At 33.5% G+C, this 23,131-nt stretch overlaps 1 protein-coding gene across 8 annotated transcripts in view; it reads left to right on the top strand.

Annotated features, from left to right (window-relative positions):
- Positions 1-23,131, top strand: part of LOC138175985 (regulator of nonsense transcripts 2) — a 201,454-nt gene that overhangs the window by 34,692 nt on the left and 143,631 nt on the right. For 7 of the 8 annotated variants that reach the window (XM_069106651.1, XM_069106647.1, XM_069106648.1 and 4 more), the window contains exons 5-7: positions 6,007-6,204; positions 14,212-14,361; positions 19,987-20,090. In XM_069106651.1, coding sequence (XP_068962752.1) covers positions 6,007-6,204; positions 14,212-14,361; positions 19,987-20,090 — 452 coding nt within the window. The remainder of the gene's footprint in view (positions 1-6,006; positions 6,205-14,211; positions 14,362-19,986; positions 20,091-23,131) is intronic. The other variant, XM_069106652.1, reaches the window with a different exon arrangement.

Here is a 23,131-nt window from a genome sequence, read left to right as displayed (position 1 = left end):
TTTTTTTTCTGCTTCTTTGTTATCACAAGTGAGTCCTGCAAAAAAATCTTAATAGTTTGTAGTTCTTCTTCTGAAAAGTATTTGTTCATGTCCTCTGACCACTTATCTTTTAGGGATTGACTTTATGTGCACACACATTTTTATATATATGTATATCTATATCTGTTGGTTGTTAGGTTCTTGAATCCCAAACTCTTATCTTAGTTGTCATAAAAAATTTTTTTTTCTGTTTGCTTTCCTTCTTATCCTAAGTGCATTAATTTTGTTTGTCCAGAAGTTTTTCAGCAATATGTAATAAGATATTATGTAATAATAATAAGATAAAATAAGACATTTTATCTTTTTAATTGCCTTTATTCCTTGGTTTTAAAAATATATCATCTGTTAACCGTAATTGTGAAAGGTATCTGATTCTCCTCTCATTTTTAAAAACACGATCTTTTTAAAAACTAGTTTTTATTGAGTTTTTGTTTTTTACATCATTATAGTTTTCCTCAGAATTCTTCCCCTCCCCATTCCACATAGCAAATAGCATTTTTTTTGAAGAAAAAAATCAGTACAACCAGTCAGTACATTGAAAACATGTGCAGTTTGCAACACCTGTGAACCCATTTCCAAGAACGAAGTGGATTGGTAGCTTCCTTTCATATCTCTTCTCTTTGAGTCCTGCTTGTACTTTATAATTTTGCAGCATTTACTTTAATTTTTTTGCTTGTGTGTGGTAGTTTTTTCCTGTTTTCTTGCCTCTGCTTACTTCAGTTTGCTTCAGTTCATTTAGATCTTTCTGTGATTTTCAGTTTTCATCACATTCATCATTTCTTTCAGCACACATACCACATTTGTGTAACCATTCCTCAGTTGGTGAACATGTACTTTAATTCCATTTCTTTGCTGTCGCAAAAAGTCATATCAGTCATTCAAGAGAATGATAATAATGAGACAACGTACCAAAATTTGTGGGATGCATTAAAGGCAGTTCTTAGGGGAAGTTTTATATCCCTGAGTGTATATATGATTAAATTAGAGAAAAGGGAGGTCAGTGAATTGTGCATGCAATTGAAAAACCTAGAAAAAAGAACAAATTGAAAATCTCCAATTAAATACTAAATTAGAAATATTGAAAACTAAAGGAGAATTAATACAATTGAAATTAAGAAAACTAAATAAAACTATAAAAGAGCTGGTTTTATGAAAAAAAACCCCAATAAAATTGATAGACCCTTAGTCAATATGATTAAAAAAAAGAAAACCAAATTATGAATATCAAAATGAAAAGGGTGAATCTACCTCCAATGAAGAGGAAATCAAAACAATAATTAGGAATTATTTTTCACAATTGTATGCACGTAAATCTGACAATCTTAGGGAAATTGATGAATATTTACAAAAATACAAGTTGCTCAGATTAACTGAAGAGGAAGTAAATTACTTAAATAACCCCATCTCAGAAAAAGAAATCAAACAAGTCATCAGTAAACTCCCTAGGAAAAAATCTCCAGGGCCAGATGGATTTACTAGTGAATTCCATCAAACATTTAAAGAACAATTGATTCCAGTACTCTACAAACTATTTGGAAAAATTAGTGAAGGAGTCCTACCAAATTCTTTTTATGACACAAATATGGTACTGATACCTAAATCAGGAAGAGATAAAACAGAGAAAGAAAATTATAGACCAATCTCCCTCATGAATGTGGATGCAAAAATTTTAATAAAATATTAGCAAAAAGACTACAGCAACTTATCTCAAGAATAATACACTTTGTTCAGGTAGGATTTATTCCAGGAATGCAAGGATGGTTTTAATATTAGGAAAACCATCAGTATAATTGATCATCTCAACAATAAAACTAGCAGAAACCACATGATTATCTCAATAGGTACAGAAAAGGCTTTTGACAAAATACAACATCCATTCCTATTAAAAACACTAGAAAGTATAGGAATAAATGGAGCCTTCCTTAAAATAATAAGTAGTATCTACTTAAAGCCATCAGCAAGTATTATATGTAATGGGGATAAGCTAGAAGCATTTTCCGTAAGATCAGGGGTGAAACAAGGGTGTCCACTCTCACCCCTCTTATTCAGTCTGGTACTAGAAATGTTAGTAGTAGCAATTAGAGAAGAAAAAGAAATCAAAGGAATCAAATTAGGGAAAGAAGAGACCAAGCTATCACTCTTTGCAGATGATATGATGATATACTTAGAGAATCCTAGAGAATCAGTAAAAAACTACTTGAGACAATAAATAAATTGATTTTGTTGGTGTGTTTCAAAGTGTGTAACTTTGCTGAAGTTATTCATTATCAGTATCTTTTCTGTTTGCCTAGGATTTTCTAAAACATCATGTCATTAACAAATAATGATAGCTTTTAGTATCTTCTTTATTAATCTTAATGCCTTTAATTTACTTCTAATTGTTACTAACATTTCTAGAACTCTTTCAAGTAATAGAGGGGAGAGAAGCATCCTTGCTTTAACTCCTGCACTTAGTAGGAAATAAGTGTATCCCTATTACATATGATACTTGTAGCTTTAGATAGATACTTTATATGAACTATAAAAAAGACTACCCCACTCCCTTTTTAAACATAAACTTATATTGTGCCTTGTCAAAGATTTTTTCTGCATATATTGAGAATCATATAGTTTTGTGGATGATTTTATTTTTAATATGACAGTTTTAATGTTGAGCCATCATTTTCTCCCTAGTATGAATACAGCTTGGTTATAATGAATGATTTTTTTCGGATACATTACTGTATTCTCTTTGACAGGATTTTATTTAAAAATTTTGAATTGATTTTAATGAAATTGACCTATAATTCTCCTGTGCTTTATCCTTTTAGGATTATATTTGTATTATAAAAAAATCTGTAGAGCTATTTTTTTTTCCATTTTGGGGGACTGCTTTTTAAAGTATTTTTATTAATCATTCCTTAAAATAATGGAATTTTGTAAATCCATCAGAATGAGGAATTTTCTTCCTTTGGTAGTTTCTTTATAACTAGTTCTATTTCCTTTTCAGAGATTGGATTATTTATGGTCTTTTATTTAGTCCTTTAGTCTCTAGTTAGTCAAATACCTAGTTTTAGTATTTTATATTTTTAGAAGTCTTCTTCTGTTTCTTTTGTCTTCATAGCTTTGTTTAGCATATAATGCTGGGTTCCGATAATTCTTTTTTATTTCTTCTGATTTAATTGTGATGTCATCTTGTTTGTTTGCTGGTTTGTTGATTTTTCCTCCTCTTTTCTTTTTAATTAGATTGGCTGAAGGTTTATCAATATTTTTAATCTTCCCAAAGAACCAACTTTTATTTTTTTTTTCTATTTTTTTAATTTTTGCTTTTTTGAGGGGGGAAGGCAGGGCAATTGGGGTTAAGTGACTTGCCCAAGGTCACATGGCTAGTAAGTGTTAAGTGTCTGAGGCCAAATTTGCACTCAAGACCTCCTGACTCCAGGGCTGGTGCTCTATTCACTGTACCAGCTAGCTGCCCCAGAACCAACTTTTAGAAGGAATTATTAGTTCTACAATCTTTTTGTTTCCAAAATATCTATTTCTCATTCTGATATTCAATATGTTTTCTTTTCTGCTTATTTTGTATCTATTTAAAAAATAGCTCTAATTAAAAAAAATAAAAGTAAAGATTCAGTTCATCAATTCTTTCCTTTTCAGTTTTTTAAAATGTATTTTTTAGGATATAATTTTTCCCCTGAGGACTGCTTCAGCTGCATTCCAGAAATGTTGATTCATTATTATCATTTTCTTTTACATAATTATTGCTTTTATGATTTTTTTTGGCCCACTCATTATTTAAGATTTTATTGTTAAATTCCCTTGAATCTATGTCTTTTTTTTTTGTTTGGGACTCTGAACTCATGACTATTTTTATTGTATCATGGTCTTTAAAGGATGTGTTTAGTGTGCCTGCCTTTTTTACATTAATTTAAAATATTTCTGTGCTCTTATAGATGTTCAGGTTTTTTTTTTTTTAAGTTCTAAGTAGTGGTGAAAAATACATAACATTCTTTTATGTCTTGTTTAGGAGATGCTAATAATGTCTTTAACTCTGGTTTCTCTATCAATTGATTCAGTTCTTTATATTAAGCAGAAGTATGTAAAAAGGCAAAGTGAGGTATGTAAAGAGAACAGAAAAAAATCCCAATTCAGGGGAAAAAACAGTATTAGAAACAAATGGAGGAAAACTTTTGTAACTTTAAATCTAAATGGATTAAACAATCCAATAACATGCAAGAATGAAGATTAGATAAGAAAACAGTATAACTATTGCTTATAAAGCACATACCTAAAATATATATATAAAACAAAAATGAGAAGCTTCAGCAAAATTTATTCTGTATCAGTTAAATTAGAAAAGTAGGAGTTACAGTTATTTTTATTGGGAAAACAAAAATAAAAATTTTCAACATAAAAAGAGATAAATGTAGAAACTATAATTTGCTGAAAGGAACCTTACAGACAACAAATCAATATTAAACTCGTGCTCTAAATGCCTTAACAAAATAAAGGAAAAATTAACTGAAATACAAGAAGATATAGTATTACACCTTGTGATGTTTCCTCCTTTCAATTTTCAATCTGTAGAAAGAAAAACAAAAATGAAAATGTAGAATTGAACAGATTTCTGGAGAAATTAGAGCTGAAAGAATTTTAAACAGGGTTTCCTAAAGACTACATATTTCTTAGCACCAGATCTAAGTTTTAAAAAAACAGGTGATGAATTAGGGCATAGAGATAGCTCCAAATAAGTATAAAAAGTCAGGAATAGTAAACACATCTATTAAAACACATGAATATAGATTTTAATTCAGTAAAGATAGTATTCTGTTCAAGGTACAGACCGAAATTGAGACTTAAAAATAAGATCCTAAATAATGAGTGAGCAAAAGAAGAAATCATATAAAAATAATTATGTAAAAGAAACCGGTACCAGTAGTGACAAAATGCCAGCTTTCTAGGATGTAGCTAAAGAAGTCCTTAAAATAAAAATTTTGTCCCTAAGACAAGAAAGAAAAGAAGAGCATAAATGAACTGCTTATAACTTGGGTAGTTAACTCTTTTCCAAGAAATTTGATATAAAGACTGCTTCCCATTTGACTGCTTCCTTTCTTAACTTAGATGCATTAATTTTATTTGTTCAGAAGCTCTTCAGTTGAATGTAGAGGTCTCTTTTTTTGTTAGTTATAATTACCTCTATCAGTTGTTAGATTAAAAATATATCTGCTACCTACAACTGTGAAAGGCATATAAATTACTTCTAATTTTTTACTAGTATATTTAAGATTCAACTCATGTATCCATTTTGTATTTATTGTGGATGTTAGTGGTATTATCAGTGTTCTCTTTGGAAAGAGAATTTTTCTCTTTCCAAAAAAAAAAAAAAAGTCTCCAGTTTTATTGAGGTGACAATACTAAGTACATAGCCATGTAAAGGCTATTCAATATATTAGATTAGTTCTATAGATATTAAATACTGTAGGAATGCAGAAGAAAAGAAAACCATTGCTTAAGATGTTAAAAGGTTCTTCCTAAAGGAGATGGGGCTTAAGCTGGGCCTTTAAAGTACATGGATACTCCATTAGGCATTTTAGCTTTATCATTCATAAAGATAGATCCAATATATCACATAGCTACTAAATTTTTTCTAAGTTTAGAGCTCAGTAAATATTGGTTAAAATGTCCTACTTGTGTCTCCCATTTCATTTTTATACCATGCTTTTCTTTCCAGTGTTTTAAACAAGTTTTTGAACTTTTAAAAAACTCAGATTTTGTGATTTAAAATTGAAGATGACCTTATCAAAGTTCAGTTCATTTTTTTTTTAACTAAACAGATGTTAAATTTGGATATTTCTTACCATATTCTGGGTATGATTTGTACTATGATAGCTTTAAAATGATAATGCCTATTGAGTAGAATATAAATTCTTAATTTTATTATGTTCAGTATGTATACAATGGTACTAATTATGTGTGCTTTATTTGTAGAGCATGGCCCTGGAATTGATATCTTTACACCTGGTAAACCTGGAGAATATGACTTAGAAGGTGGTATATGGGAGGATGAAGATGCTCGAAATTTTTATGAGAACCTTATTGATTTGAAGGCTTTTGTTCCAGCCATTTTATTTAAAGACAATGAAAGAACATATCAGAGCAAAGACTCTAATAAAGAAGATTCCAAAGGTAATATTACAAATAGATTTAAAATATGCGGAAATTTGTTTCAAAAAATATATTTCCTGAAGTTATTATTTTTTAAGATCAGTTTGTTTTAAGATTTTTGAGATGATAGTGTGGGATAAATTTTGCTAGGTAGATCATTTAGTTGAGGTGATTATAATGTACTATGATTTGTGCTGATAACATACTGGTTTCAACATACGCAAGTTGGTGATTGTATTTATTAACATTTAATAAATGCATATAAGATTCTGATAATATGTTTCCACAAATGTGACAGATGGTGTGTAAACTGATATTGTTATAAATCAAATTCAGAGGCTTTCTTTAGTTTCATACTTCTGTACAAGGAGTCCCCAATCTTTTTTGTGAGGAACTACTTGATTCCTCAAAGCTTAGAAGGGTGATTATGGACTTGTACAATCCTTGATTTGTCTGGATGTATGGATTACTGTTTCTGGGAGCTCAAGGAATCCTGTGATTCCTTTGGAACTTGTAGCAAACTGCAAAGTGATGGATGTACAATGTGTATATTTCTATGTAAAGATTTTGAAATCTGCCAGTAGATTGTGATATATTGCTTGAACTTCCTTGGTAGACCTTTCAGCAACATTTAAAAAATTGTTGTTAAAAAATTTATGATTCAGTGAAGTGTGATGTTTGGAAATTTGCTTTGTGATTTTTCAGATAACTTTAAAGTACTTAGTACTATGTTGTCAATATATCATTGTTTACATTTCTTTTCTAGGAGGAATGTGTCATGGAATGTTTTTCATTCTTATCATTTTATTAGCAAACCTTAGAATTTTAGATTTTTTTAAGTTTAGTTTGTTATTTGTTTTTTTTGTGTGGGGGGGGTGCTGCTTATCCTTGAATAATATAGAAAACATTGCATGTTGTTTCATCCATTGGAATATGAACTAATCAAAGGGATCATAGTGGATGAAAATTACCACTATACTTTTGTAAATTCTTAAGTACAAAAATTAGATTGTATTAAACTTTGAACTAATACCATCTTTGTGGTATGTCAGTATGAGACTCCTTTAAGTTGTCAATTTTAAGATAGACCCATCATATACTAAAGTTCAGTGAAGAGTAGGGTAGCAAAGTTAAAATTTTTTTTTTCTGTTTCTGGTGTTTGTAGTTCTAAAGTATTTTCTTTGCTTGAGATTAATTTCTAAAATATTTGTTAACTAAACAATTTTTTGGATTTTTAAGACTTTAAGAAAAATTTTTTGTGTTTTAAACTGGGTTGCCACAACCATACTTAAATTCTTTTATGCTATAATAGTATAACTGTGAGTTTTATTTATTGAATTTTGTTTGTCTCTTTTTCCTGAGGCCAATGGGGTTGGAGAAATATGTGGCAATGAATTAGGACATATTGAAAAATTACCTTTCGCTAAAGTGTTATGTAATTGAAAAACATTATCTTAGCTCTTTCAATCACTTTCATTTTAGTGATAATTGCATTCTTGATTTGAACTTAATAGATATTTCTCCTTCTTGCCTTCTCTTAGGGACATTACCCAAAATGTGTCTTCAGTGATAGGCAAAAGCATCATTCCTTGAATTGGTGACAGGTAGAAGAGGGAAGATCAGAACTTATAGAAGCCTATTAGTAACTTGTAGTTATTTTTTCCCATCTAAATTTTCTTGGTTTACAAGGTCATTCATTTTCTGGTTCAAGCAACCTTTCTATTCTTATTCCCATTGCTCCCCAGCTTTTCTGAAGCAGAGAGGGTTCATATTGATGTCGTCACTGACCTGATTGACAGCTGACAAATTGAAATTCCTTAAGCAGTGGTCTGACTTTGTTACCTGTTCAAGAAGTTTTAGGGGCTCCTTGTTGTCTCCAGGATAAAATGTAAAGTACTCTATTAAGCTTTTAAAGTCCTTTGTAGTCTTGGCGCCAGCTTATTTCATATTATTATCCTTCATGCCTTCCATATTTTAGTCAAACTGGCCTTCTTGCTGTTTCCTGTACATGGTATTTCATCTCCTGTTTCCTTGCCTTTGGGCAGGCTGTGTGTGCCCCTTTTCTTGGAATGTATTCTTTCTTCACCTCCATTTAGGTAATGCAGGTATCATCACCTTATATTACTGAAGTGCCCTGTGATTTGGACTCCCTGTATCTTATACACTGTTACTATTTTTTTCCCCTATAATAGCTCCTAAAATGTAACTTATGTAAGATTCTATGAATGTATTTTTAAAAATAGATTTTAATTGTTATCTCTTATTGTTACATGGGCTATATCTCTCCCTGCATCCTTTTCTCCATTATAACAAAAATTTCTTTTTACAAAAGAGAAAAAAATTTGACTAAAGTGATCGATATATTGAAAAAAACTGACACTATATGCAGTATTCCATATCCATGGGATTCCTCCACCCTGAAAGGAGTGGAGGGAGATGGCTTAACATGAATTTTTAATTATTTTGTGGTGGTGGTTCTTTATATTTACATTGCTATACCGTGTTTCCCCGATAATAAGACACTGTCTTATTAATTTTTTTGGACAGAAAAACACCAGAGGACTTATTTTCAGGGGAGGGCTTATTTTAATGAACATTGACAGCAATTTTAATAAACAGGTAAATGTGAACAAAAAAATGTACCTTTATTCAATAAGCAAATCACTGGGGAAGAACAGGATGACGTGTTCACTGCTGCAGCTCTGATTGGATGCAGCTCGGAGCGCGGCGTGCGTTTCACCCGGGGGGGGGGTACGGTGCATACAGAGGGTACCGTAATGTAGCGTGTAGCGCAGGGGATCACCTTCACTACAGTAGCAATCTCAATAGGGCTTACTTTCGGGGGAGGGCTTATTTTAGAGGAATTTTACACAGTAAGGGGAGGGCTTATTTTCGGGATAGGTCTTATTATTGGGGAAACACGGTAGTATAACATCAATGAAAAAAGAGGATCAAGGTCTCTATTATCAGGCTTCATGTTTAATCAGTTTAATTTTCCCTACTCCTCCATTATGTGTGTGTGTGTGTGTGTGTGTGTATGTACACATACATGCACACATACATACACAACTCACTCTTCTATCCAGGTAATTCCAGTCTCCTTTCTGGCCCTTACAAATGCCTTCCTCAGTTCCAGTGATGGTGTTTTTAATACTTCTCTTCTCATTCCACTACTTCTTGGGGAGCGCTGTGTTACCCAGGATCTAGCCAACTCACCCATGCCCTTTTTATTTCCCCTGTGAATTCTCAGGCAGTGCTTTATGGCTCTTCAGCCTGCCTGGGACCTTTGTTTTTTCTCCCTAAGATTTTCCAGGGAATACTGCATCACCCTAAATTTAGCTGTCCAACTTTCTTAGGGCCTCCTCCCTTCCAAGTCTTCTTGTCAAGGCATGCTTCAGCCCTGGGTCTAACTTCTTGCCTCTGTCTTACTTCTAGGATCTGACCCAGTGCTCTGAAGCAGCTTACAAATTGGATTGACCGGTTGCTAGCTTCTGCCTTTTTGGACCAAACTCCCTCAGATTGTACTTTCTCTTGTGGGGAGTTCCTGCCCATTTGGGAGTCAGGCCTCCTTGGGCTCGCAGGACTCAGTGCCATCTCCTGCCACAAATTTGGCAGTCACTGATAATCTGCCCGTGTTCACTCCTCAATGACTAGCATACTTTCTCCCTGTCATGCTTTATTCCAGTGATTCTAAACCCATGGCTTTTATTGTAGAAACCTTCCTTTCTACTTGGCCTGTTTAGTCGTTAACAAATTTGCTTTCATTTTTCTTTCTCGCTTCTGGCAGTCACTGAAACCTAGTTTGCTTTTGATGACGTGGAATCCCTAACTAACACTTGATGAAAGGAGTCCCTACCTATACTCCTAGTATGGGGTACACTTTAACCATTTCTCCAGATTGATGAGGGAACTGGAAAGCTTCTTGCTTCCCATTGTCTATTCAGTCCATTTTCTTTACCACCAGGTAACCTTTCTTCCTATGAGTTTCACTCAGTCCATATTTATCACCCCATCAAGATTCTAGGTAGTGTTACATTTTGTTACATTCTAGGTAGGTGTTACATTTTGCCCTCCTACCACTCTCCTTTACTCTGAGTTTGGCATCTGCGTCAAGGTCTTTTCCTTCTCAACTCCTACCCACGTAACCTTTCAGTATACATATTAATAGTACCTCAAGAACCATGATTTCCCAGTTTCTCAATTTACTCATTTCCCACGACCTACTTTCCAACTCCACTTTAGCCTACACACAGTGATATGCTCAGTCTTACTATCACCCACAAGTGTTCATGAACTCTGATATTCCTTTCTCAGATCATAATCTTTTATTGATCTATGTTTCCCTCTATCTTATTACCCCTAGCCTTGTTCTTTCTCACTGTGATTGCCATTCCTTCCAACCTCAGTTCTCTCCTGACCATTATCCCTACACTGTGTATATTCTCCCTTCCTTATCTTGACCCCTTGGTGAACCAATTCAGCTGTACACTATCCTGTTCTGTTAAATGCCTTGCCTCCTTATCTTATCAATAGTGCCTTTGAGTAAACCCTAACTTTGGATTATTTCCTCCATCTGCTGTCTTTGTTGATATTTGTGTAATATAACCTTCAGTGGACCTTCATTACAGCAAGACAATCTTTTTATGCCTTCCTAATTGATTCACTATCTCACTTGTTGCAATGACTTTTCCAGACTTTTCCATCCCCCTTCAGACTTCCCAAGAAACCCTCTCTCCCCCTTACCCTGTCAGTTGAGAACTTCATACTAAAAATAAAAATTGGGGCCATTGACTGAGAGCTCCTTTTTACTCCTCCTCCTCTTCATCTCATAGCACTAAGATGTCCTTCACTTGTTATCTGCTCCTTTATCCCTGCCTCATATCAAGAAGTGGCATCTGGCAAAAGATGTCCCTCTGCATGCAACTTTGTTGCCATTCCATCTCATTTTCTTCAGCAAATTGCCCCCTCTGTCATCCACACTTTTACTAATAGTCTTCAGTCTCTTTCTTTCTACTGGCAGTTTCTTTGCTGCCTATAAACACAATCACGTCTCCTCCATCCATTTTAAAAAAACAACCACAACTCTTTGGCAAAGAATTGGTAATTGAAGGGATTCTCATCAATTGGGGAATGACTGAACACATTCTGGTATATGAGTGTATGGAATCCTATTGTGCTATGAGAGATGATGAGCTGGCAGATTTCAGAAAAACACATGAACTGATGCATAGTTAAGTGACCGCAACCAGGAGACCATTGTACACAATAACAGCAACATTGTTATGATGATCAACTGTGATTGACTTAGCTTTCCTCAGTGATCTAAGACAATGCCAAAAGACTCATGATGGAAAATGCTATCTATCTACATGCAGAGAAAGAACTGATGGAGTCTGAATGCAGATTGAAACATACTATTTTCACTTAAAAAATTTTTTTTGTGGTGTTTTTCTTTTTCTAGTTTTTCTTTCACAATCTGACTAATATGGAAACATGTTTTATATGATTGCACATATATAACTTATATCAAATTACCATTTTAAGGAAAAGGGAGAGAGGAGGGAGGGAGAAAATTTGGACTCAAGATTTTATATAAAAAAATTAAAATTGTCTTTACATGTAATTGGGAAAAAAATACTATTTAAAATTAAAAACAAAAAAAAAACCCCTCTCCCTTTCTGTCCATTTCTACCAGCATAGTCTTATTTCTCCTCTACTTTGTGGCTAATCTTGAGAAAGCCATTGGTACTAGATGCCTTTACTTGCTTTCTTCTCTCTCTCTTTTTAAGTTAAAAATTACATTTTTATTAATATTTTTTTTTTACAGTGTCAGAATTTCTCATGGTATCCCTCTCTTTCCCCTTCCCAGAGAGCCATCCCATATATTACAAAGGATATTTCTTAAAGAGGAAGGAGAAGGGGGAACATATTGACAAAACCAATCAATAAATGTCAAAAGAAAAAGGTCTGAAAATATATATGGTCTTCCACCTCTGTTGACCTCTTACTTCTTCTAAAGAGTAGGGTGGGAGTATCTTCTCAGAGTTCTCTTCTTTGGGACCATTCTTATTCCTTTGTAATTTGTAGCATTCACTTTTGTCTTTGCGTGGTTGTTCTTTCCATTCCATTCCATTGTGGTAGTTACTGTGTATGTTATTTTTTTTGACTCTACTGTACTCTTCCTCTGATCAAGCAAATCTGTCTCTGCATCTGTAAATTCATATTTGTCATTTTTTGGAGTACAGTAATATTGCATTTCATTTATGTACCACAGCTTTAGTTACTCCCCAGTTGATGAGTATTTGCTTTTTTCCATTGTTTACTACCATAAGAAGTGCTGCAAATAAATATAAATTTATGCTATAAACATTTAAGTGTACATAGTAATATTTAAAAAAAAACTAATTAATTAGATTTTCTTTTCAAATGAAGAGCCACCTCTCTACTTCCTCCACTTCCCATTCCACCCCCGCGGTGAGAAAGCAAGAAAAACAAAGCTGCTGTTACAAATATGTGTAGTCAAAGTAAATTTTCAAATTGGCTGTGTCCAAAAAAAAAATCTCTCACTATGCACTCTGAGTTATATGGCTACTTTTTATCAGTAGTCCCTTTGTGGTATAAACCAAGTTATATCTCTGCATTAGAGATGTAACTTTTGATCACTATTTGCATAATTCCAAATTGCTTTCCAAATCATAGGTCTACCAAAAATGCAGTAGTGTGGAGTAGTGTTTTTTTTTCTAAACAGTCTGTGGGCTAGCTTCCAGTTTCAACTTTTGAATGAAGCTGGGCCTCTTAATTTCCAAATGGCATTTTCTCATCCTTCTTGATCTTTCTTCAGGCTTTTACACTGCCCATCACTGTCTTATCTTTGGTACTCTCGTCTAAATTTTTATGACACTGCTCTTATCCTTTAGTTTCATCTCCTACCTCTCTGACTCTCCTCAGACTTCTTTGCTAGATCCATATCCAAGTCTGCTAACTGCTAACCAGGGGTGTCTGAGACCCTCTACTCTTATCCTTCTTTACTATTTCACAAGGTCTTATCACCTTCCATGGATTTAATTAATCATTTCCATGCAAAAGATTCTCTTTTCTATTTATCCAGTCTATACTTCTCACCTCCAGTCCAACATGTCCAGTTGCCTAAGGAACATCTAGAACTAGTTGTCCTGGTGACATTAAGATGTCCAAACTCAATATGTCCAAAACTGAATTTAATGTTTTCCTGCAAAACCTCCCTTCAGTTCAGTTATTTATTTTTTTATCTCTGATATTATCTAATAGCACACAGAATACATAGTAGATAACCTAATATAGATTTTACACACACACACACACACACACACACACACACACACTCTTAATAATATTTCTGTAATTATAATGGAAGGCAGTATAACAATCTGATTTTTTCCTTGCACTTTTATCCCCTAGTGCCTAGTTCAGTGCCTGGAATGTGATAGGCACTTAAAATACTTGTTGATTGGTTGGTTTGCTTTTCAGATAGAACTAGCTTTTTAATTACCACCTCCCTCCCCCTTTTTCTGGAATGTGAAATATACTTGTGAAGTGCTATGATGGTCTAACTATGATATCATCATGTTAAATTTTCTTTCAGATTTGTTGCTAGCTAAGGTTTATAGAACATGGTTACTTTTAAGTGTTAGAAGTAAAATGAAATAATTTAATCAAATACTTGTCTACTTACATGAGAGGCAGTGTAATATAGTAGGTAGACAGCTGATTTTTGAGCCAGGAAGACCTCTCAAGTCCAACCTCTGATACCTAGTGATTCTGTGATCCTGAGCACATCACTTAATCCCTCCTTTTTCTAGGCAACTCTCTAAGACTTTGAGTTGCAGAGAATGCATTGTACCTGCATTGGTAGAGGGAGTTTTCTGAAAAGGGAATTTCCTATACCAATGAAATCACAGGTCCAGTCCTGATCCCTGTCCCTATTTTACACAGCACACCTGAAATTAGTAACACACAATTCAAAGATCCTTTTGCTGTCTCTTGAAATAGAGTCAAAGGAACCTAAGGATAATAAAGATGTGTCAAATACAGATGATTTGGAACTTGAGTTGGAGAACCTGGAAATTAATGATGATACTTTGGAATTAGAGGGTGGTGATGAAGCAGAAGACCTTACAAAGAAACTTCTTGATGAACAAGGTAAAGCATAATTTTTGTAAAACATTTAGATTTAATCTTTGGATAATTTTGTACATAAACCCCTTTTATTAGAATATGAGATACTAGAAACTTATAGCTATTGACCCTGTGTTCTAAAGTTATTAGGTGATTACTTTGAGGGAACTGATCTTTATAATGAAAATTCTGTATATGTCTGCATGAATGCAAATTATTGATATTGATCATTGAAGTACATGGGAAAATGAAGACTTTAATTGACATTTTACTTTTTCATTGCTTGACAGCATCCCCCAAATACTGAATTTAATTGCATGCTTCCAATATTTACAAATTAACCATAAATTTATTTGAACATGATTCTTAAGTTGGATAGATATATAGTAAAGATATACATTATTATGTTAGTGTTGTCAACTTAGCTTAGAGAATCTGAATTTGAAGGAACCCTAGAGGCCACTGAATACAATTTATACCTGAATAGGAATCATTCAACGAGTATTTATTAAGTGCTTGCTTTGTACCAGGTATTTGCTAAGTGCTAGGTATAAAAGGAAAGGCAAAAAAAGGCAAAAAGATCCTGCCTTCAAGGATCTGGGGGAGACATCATGTAAATAACTAGGTACATATAAGAGATACATAGAATAGATAAGGGGATCATGTCTCACTTTTTGAGAGCAGAAGATGTTAGCAGCTGCAAGCACTGGGAAATGTCTCCTACGGAAGGTAAGATATAAGCCAAATCTTGATGAAACTCAGGGAAATTGAGATTTGGAGGTGAGAGAGCAGAGCATTCCTGGCACTGGGGTGGGGAGGCAGTAGCCCTTGCAAAGTTTTGTTTTTTTTCCAAGTAGCATAGTTTAGGTTCATCACAGGATACATGGAGGCAATTAAAATGTCAAAAGACTCGAAGGGATTGAAGGGGCAAGGTTGTAAAGAGGTTTAAATCCCAAACAGAGGGTTTTTACCTTTGATCCTGAAGATTATCAGGAACCATTGGAGTTCATTGAGCAGGGGTCTGACATGGGCAGGCTTGTACTTTTTAGAAAAATCACCTTGGCAGCCAAGTGAAGGCTGGAGATAAGTGGTCATCTAACCTTTGATGAAGAGTTATAGGGAAAGGCAGCCCACCATCTCCCTAGGCAGGCCATTTCACCTTTGTGTAGCTCTACTTCTTAGGAAGTATCGAGACTAAATTTTCCTCTTTGCAACTTAAATCCATTGCTCTACCTTTTTCCCTTTGGAACCAAACTGAACAAGTCTAATTCCTCTTCTTTGGTAGCTCATCAGTTGCTTCAAGACAGCTGTCATTACCTTATTTGCTTGGCTGTCACCACCCACCCTATACCTGCAGTCTTCTCTTCTCCAGGGTGAACATCCCTAGTTCCTTCACTGATCCTCATATGTGGCATGAAGTTAATGTCCTTCATCATCCTTTTTCATAAGCTGCAGAGCTTGTGGGGAGAGCAATGTTCTTCTTATATCAGTACCAAGAACTGACCACAGAACTTCAGATGTGGTCTGACCAAGCAGAGTACAGCAAGACCATCACCTCCCTGACCTAGGCCGATTACCTCTTAGCGTCACCTAGATAGCTTAATTGACTCCTTGGCCTTGGATTCCACTAAGATTCCCAGTTCCTTTTCAGAGTAATTTACTGCTTTGTCTCCCTTACTTTGTACTTGGAAAGTTGATCTTTAAGACTCAAAAGGTGTTCAGTGATGTGATATTGGAGAACTTTAGGTACCTGTTTTACCTGGGGCTTGCAGTCTCTAATCCATATGTGATTTTTCAGTTGGAACAAAGCAAATAACATTGGGTGTCATAGGGAAGAATCCCAAACTGCTATTCTGCTTTGAAACTTCACTCAAGGGTTGAGCTTTCCTGTTTATAAATTCTACCAAACTATGCTTCACATTCATCTGCCTGGATATCTTTCCTATTGCTCTGTGGCTATGTGGATCTCTATACTCTAGCCAATACCTCTGTCTTTTCCATAAAAATAGCATGAAAAATTTTGTCAAATGCTTCACTAAAATCTAAGTCAACTATGACTTCTGTATTCTCTGTTAGTCCAGTAACTTTGTCAGTTATGGAAATCAGGTTTGTCTGTGCTGACCTGTTCTGAATGATAAAGCTACACTGGCTCTTTGTGATCTCCACTTCAATTTCTGTGTTTCCTAACATATGTTTTATGATATGTTTTTTTCTGGAATACTTTTAATGCAACTGTGTAATTTAAGATTGTAAGTAAGTCTTTTTGTTCACTGTGAGATCCGTGATGCTGTAACCCCACAACTGACTAACTTTAAAAAATGTCCCACCTAATGTTATCAACTAATATAAAGAAGGTCCTAATTGTGGGAATAATAAATCCCCTGACATAGTCACATGTATTTGAATTTGTACTATTTGAAGTTATAATTCTGTGAAATATGGTAATTAGTTCCAGTTCAATGGAAATATATTGTACAGGTTTAAAAAAATGTCAATATTTGAGGGGATTCATTATTCACAGTAATAACCTAGTTGTATGCTGCCTTGGCAAGAATAAATTGGTAAGAATGGAGTGTTGAATGTGTGCCCATAAAATAAGCAAGCATACTCAGAGGACTGGAGAAGAGGATAAAAGAAATAATTATTTTAGAACTCCAGTCTGCTTAATTGGGAATAGGACAGTGTTTATACTGTATAGTGAGATGTGGAGAGCTTAATTTTTTATTTTCTACATTATGGGAGATGCAAGGTGGTACAATGGATTTAACTTTTGGATGTGGAGTTAAGAAGACCTGAATTCACATCTGGCCTCAGACACTTAAGTATTACTATGTGACCTTGGTTTTAAGTCACTTGATCTATCCTGGCCCAAATTTCCTCATTTGTAATATGGCAATAATAATACCATCTGCTTCATGGAGTTGTAAAAATCAAGTAACATGCACAGATCACTTTGTAAACCTCAAAGCACTATGTAAATGTTAACTATTATTATTAATGTTATTATTTCATTTAAAAATGCTTGGCAATAGTATTTTCTGTTCTTGAGAAGAGATAAGGAATATAGTGCTTCTCTGACTGTCACATGTATCTCACTAATATAACATGATACATTTTTCATTGATAATATATTAGCTGGTGATAAATTATTTTTGATAAGAATCCTTTAAATTCTGTTTGATGTAAATGTATGAATGGTTATAACATGAGACTGTTTAATAGAATTGATTGTAACTTCATGAATTTTTTAAAAACTGGATTTAGGTTATTTTACTGTTCACTCAAAGATAACAGAATCATAATAGTGTTCTACTGAATTATATTTACTTTTGAACTTATTAATTTGACCACTTTGAATATTCTTGACTTTGTTTTTGAAAGCTTGAAGAATATAGGTGAATCCTTTAGCTTTTATTTCAATAAATCAAGTTTTCATGGTATGTCTGTCTTCATAACTGTCAGTACATGGCAGGGATCAGCAACCTAAGACTTTTAAGATGATTGAATAATCACAGAATTGTTTACTAGGCAAAGTTTGTCTTTGGTGCCCTTACCTTTTTTTGGTATAACCTCTCTTCATCTTTCCTAATACTCTCATCTTCCCCAGGTATGTCCTACCTTTTGGGTAGAATTATGACCCGTTTGTCTTCTCAATAGGTTGTCATTTGATCCCAGCAGCCATGTTTGTCAAATGCTAAGGTATTAACTGATAACTTTATGTATACATGTAAAAGAAAGTCCTTAGAACTAGCCTTTTTCTGAGATTGGATTGTTGAGATTGAATAGTACAGAAGATCCTCAATTCTCACTCTTCACTTGCTCCATTAAAAGGTTTGGGGGAGTGTTCCCATAAATAATTCTCCTAGTACAAAGGGTAGAACGTTAACTCTCAGCTCTTATGAATGAATTAATAAATGAAGACAGCATGCCACCTATGAAAGGTTGTTAACATCTGTGGTTTGATGACTTGACCTTGACCAAAGACTCTATACCTGTATTGTGAAATATTTTAGTTTTCTTGGGATTTTGTAATTACATGCTCTTCCAAAAACATCTGTTGTTAAGTGACAACAATGGTATTCAAATTAACTGGGACAAAAAGAAATCATTACATTTATTGACTTTTAATGATTTATTTTACATTAAAAAAACCCAATGTGCAATATTTTCCTTTTGCTGCAATTACAAGACTTGGTATAGAATTCATAAATTGACACATTCTTTATTCTTTATCATGAAACCATATCCATTTCAAATGATTAACTTCATACAAGAAGTTCCATTTTTTCAAGTCTGTCCTTAATTTTATAGCCATTGGTATGTTGGAGCTGGCTTGAGAGAGCTCATTATTAAATTTTCAGGAACTTTGAAAGTTGGTTGTTAAACACAGCCTGTGTAATTCAGTTGACTCCTCCATAGGTAAAGTTGCTTGTTACTTTAAAAGAATTGGCATCAACCACAACAGAGTGTACTTATTTTCAATATGTTATTGTCTACTTTAATTAGACTAATTTAATTAGTGCAGCTTTACTAATTAATTAATATTTGAAAGTGAATTTAATTGCTTCTTTTTCTGATGGTATTAACATAATGTTGGGAATGAAGTTGAGTAACTGAAGTTGATAAACATTTTCTTTTATAATCATTATTTGGCCCTGTTAAAACTACCAGTTGCAATGACTTTGATTCAGTATTCGAAATAAAACAAATTGATTATTTGAAAATATTTCTGGATAAAATTTATTCTGCTTATTACAAATCTAATAAAAATCGAACTGAGCTATAAACCTTAGCTAAAAACTTAAATTTGAAATTCTTAAAATTGAGTACTAGAACCAAGATGGGTAGCATGTTTCAAAGCTGCTGCTGTTCTGTAGAAGGCATATCCTTCCTTATCTATTTCTTATTCTGACTTGGCAAAGAGATTAACTCACATTAATTTCTTGCAAGACCTTGCTTTTTAATGGTTGATGATGTTCTTGAAGAATTTTCATTATTTTCACTTGAATTGTAGTCAAAATCAGCTAACATTCAGAAAGCACAAAAATTAATTGCACATCATAAAAGTTTCGGAAAATTTAAGGATTGGTAGTGGAAAGCATGAATCTTAAATTGGAGATTTAATTTTAAGTGTGATAAGTTTGGAGAAATTTCATTTAATAAAAATAATACTCCCATAACATGAAAATATATGGTTCAGTGATTATTTACAAAATATTTTTGTAGTTGGATACTTTATGTTTAATGATAACAAACATTAATATATCCTGTAATTTCTAAATTTTTCTTCATCAGATAAGTTGGCACCCCACTGCATTTTATCAGTCTGTTTTTACTTTTTAATTAAAATTTTTTTTTCTAATATCTTGTATGTATATAGGTGTGTGTGAGTGTGTATATGTGTGTGGGTGTACATATATATGGGATGGGACAGGTTAGAATTTGAAACCTGAAATATGAAGTATTTCTAGAATCTTTGGGATACTCAGAACCTTCTATGGTCACACTTCAGAAAATGCTTAATTAATCTTTTCAGTGATTAAGAAAATAACCCCAAGAGTTGGTATTTCTCACACAAAATATATTTGTATGTATTTTTTCATATTTGTGTTTTTTAAAGCATGTTTTATAATAATAATTTTTAATTAGAACAAGAAGATGAGGAAGCCAATACTGGGTCTCATCTAAAGCTTATAGTAGATGCTTTCCTGCAGCAGTTGCCGAACTGTGTCAATCGAGATCTCATAGACAAGGTATGATTAATTTTATGTATCTCTCTACCCACAAATATAAGCCCCCAGTCTCGTATCATGACCTATGATTTGTGGTGTACTTAATATGAGTCTGTATATGTTAAATTTTTGGTTTTTTTGCTCTTTTTGGAATATGTTACATTTTTTAGCCTTTCCTATGATGCACTAACTGGTCTAAGTAGTGAATTTATCCATAGAATCCATTTGTAGAATTGTGTATTTTTCAGTTTTTATCTTTGTCATTTTATCTTCAAATAACTGACTTTTCTGACCGAATCTGAAAACATTTGAGTGACTTTATATCATCTAATGGATTTTGGAACTCCATAGAGATTATAACTGCCTACTTTTGGAGCTATTTAGTCTAAAAGTCAGCATCTGTACAGTTTGATTTCTTGAGAAACTATTCTCTTTTTCCCATATATAATATGGTTATAAAGACCATTGAAAAAATGATTTGATTATGTATCAGTATTTTTCTCTTAACAGACAATGATTTTAGCAAACTACATTTCTATTAGGAATTAATCTTTTGTATTTGGAACTATTTTCTTTTTCATTAAGTTCTTATATTCAATCATCAAAGGGGAGTTGTCATCTTTTTATTATGATGGAAACAGGACTTCAGATGATTTACAGAATCATACTATTATAGTAATGTGACATTTGGACTCAGATATTAAAAGCTCTTGCCACTATTGGCCACCAGTAAGTTTTCAGTGGCTTTATGGAGAGTGAATCATTGTTAGCATGTTCTATTTCTCCAGCCCCCCATGGCAGTGGGTTATCTCCTATAACCTAGAAATGACGTGTAGGGAGAGGGAGACAGAAAATGGTAATTGAAAGCTAACATTTCACAGATTGTTAAAACATTAGAGTTGTGAGGGATTTCAGATATTATCTAGGCCAACCTTTGTATTAATTCTTTGGATGAAGAAGCTAAAGTCCAGAGAGGTTAGGCTACTTGCCCAAGGTCACACAGTTAATATCAGAACTGAGACTAGAACCTAGATCACCCAACTTCTCAGTCCAGTGCCCCTTTCCTCTGTGTGTGAGTGTGTGAGAGAGACTTTCAAATTGTGACTATTTTAACCTCCAAAAACTGTCTTCTCTAAGATTGCAATATTTGCTTTATTACAATGTTGTGTTCATATATTTAATTATAGCACAATTAGGGTGAGGATTCACTTTTTCTTTTACATCAGCTGTCTAAAGGAGGGAATAGGAATTATATCTTTAAAAAGCCAAATGAAATTTTAAAATATGATATGAGGAATAGGGTTGGAGATATAAAGTTCCTCCTGCATAGCCCCTGCTATTAGCAACCTTCATGTTCTCCATGTCTTGTGTATGATTGAGTCTGTAAGAAGGCAGCCATTTTTCCCCTTCCCCAAGGTAAATGCAGATGAATTAGATGATATCCTACATGAATAGTCTTTTAGACGACTTCTTCAGGGATTCTATCTAGTTATTAGCTTTACTTTCCTTTATAATTCCCTAAAGTATAACAAAGTTATTTATATATTTGTTTTTTTCTATCTTTTTTCATAGCCAGTTGGCTTTTAGCTGTCTTTGAAGATGTTTTAAGACTTTTTAATTGACTCAAATTAGCTTTCTTGGGTTCTGCAGTAAGCAAGTAAAGAAAGTATTATTTTTGAAGCACAGAACTCATGATCAAAGATCGTTTTATTCCTTGTTTATAGAGAAATATACATACCATGTTTTTTCCTGACTATTTCACTGATAGTATATTTTTTTTTAAAAGTTGCATGGAGACCTCTAGCATTATATGTTTTCTGCATGTTAACAAAATTTCCTTTCTAAGTAGGTTGTTAGAACTTTACTGTATTATCAAAAAGATGGGATTTTTGTGTCTACATCTGTGGTAAGAATAATCAGTTATTAGGAGCAGCTAAGTGGCACAGTGGAATAGAGCACCAGTCCTTTAGAAGGACCTGAGTTCAAATCAAGCCTCAGATACTTACTAGCTATGTGACTCTGGGCAAGTCACTGTCTCCAAAAACCAAACCAAACAAAACAAAGGAATAACCAATTATTTAAAGTTCAGATAGTCTAGAATAATTCAGATGTATAGGCAAATGACTTATAATAGCTTTGGAGTATTTCCAACTTTATTCTTTGTTATTCTAACTAATAAACCTAGTAAAATGCTCTGTAAACTTAATGGTTAACTTCTTTGATGTCAATTTAAGAATTTTTGTAAATGCAGATTCACTCTCTTGAAAGACGATTTCATTTTTATCTTTCTATTCCCAGTGGCTACCACAGTGCTTAGTGTAGGTACTTAAATACTTACTGATAGATTGACACTTGTAGATAATAGTTTTATGAGTACAGTGGTTTAACTCTGATTAGAAATTAAGAGTTTCCAGTAAAGTATGACAAGTTATACCATTTTAGCAGAGACCTACTTTTTGAAGTTTTAAGTTTATACTGAACCAGTGAAGAGAATAGAGATTTTTCATACACCATGGAAATTTGAGAGCCCTCCCTCAGTCTGAAATACTAAGCTTTCCATGTCTGATGATATTAATGAATTAATCATGAGAACTTTGAAGACCATGGTGAATTTGACTGTTAAATATATCAAAGGCATCATGGTGTACTGAAACAGTTACTGGACTAGGAAGGAGTGAGAATACTTGAATTCTAGTCTTATTTCTCCTCTTTACTGAACTAAATGTGATCTTGGGCAAATAAGTTAATCTTTTTGGGCTTCTGTCTTCTTTGTAAACAATCTTTGAACAACATACCTTATGCATTATTGTAAGGAAAGTGCTTTGTAAACATACCCAAAACATTTAATATTAATTTTATTTTAATGTAATATGTGGCTATAATTACTTTTAAAAAGTTAGTCCATAGTTTGTTTTATTTATTTATTTTTTAAAAGCAATCGGGGTTAAGTAACTTGCTCAAGTTATTGCCAGTTATTATTATTTTTGTGTGGGTGCTGAGTATCTGAGGCCGGAACCGATCCCAGGTCTCCCGACGCTGGGGCCGGCACTCTTACTCACTGC

The sequence above is a fragment of the Petaurus breviceps genome, unplaced genomic scaffold, assembly GCF_028583685.1.
Source record: "Petaurus breviceps papuanus isolate PSGF00001 unplaced genomic scaffold, PetGlider_PUasm1.0 80, whole genome shotgun sequence".
Lineage (NCBI taxonomy): Eukaryota > Metazoa > Chordata > Mammalia > Diprotodontia > Petauridae > Petaurus > Petaurus breviceps.
This window is presented reverse-complemented; position numbering and strand designations above follow the sequence as displayed.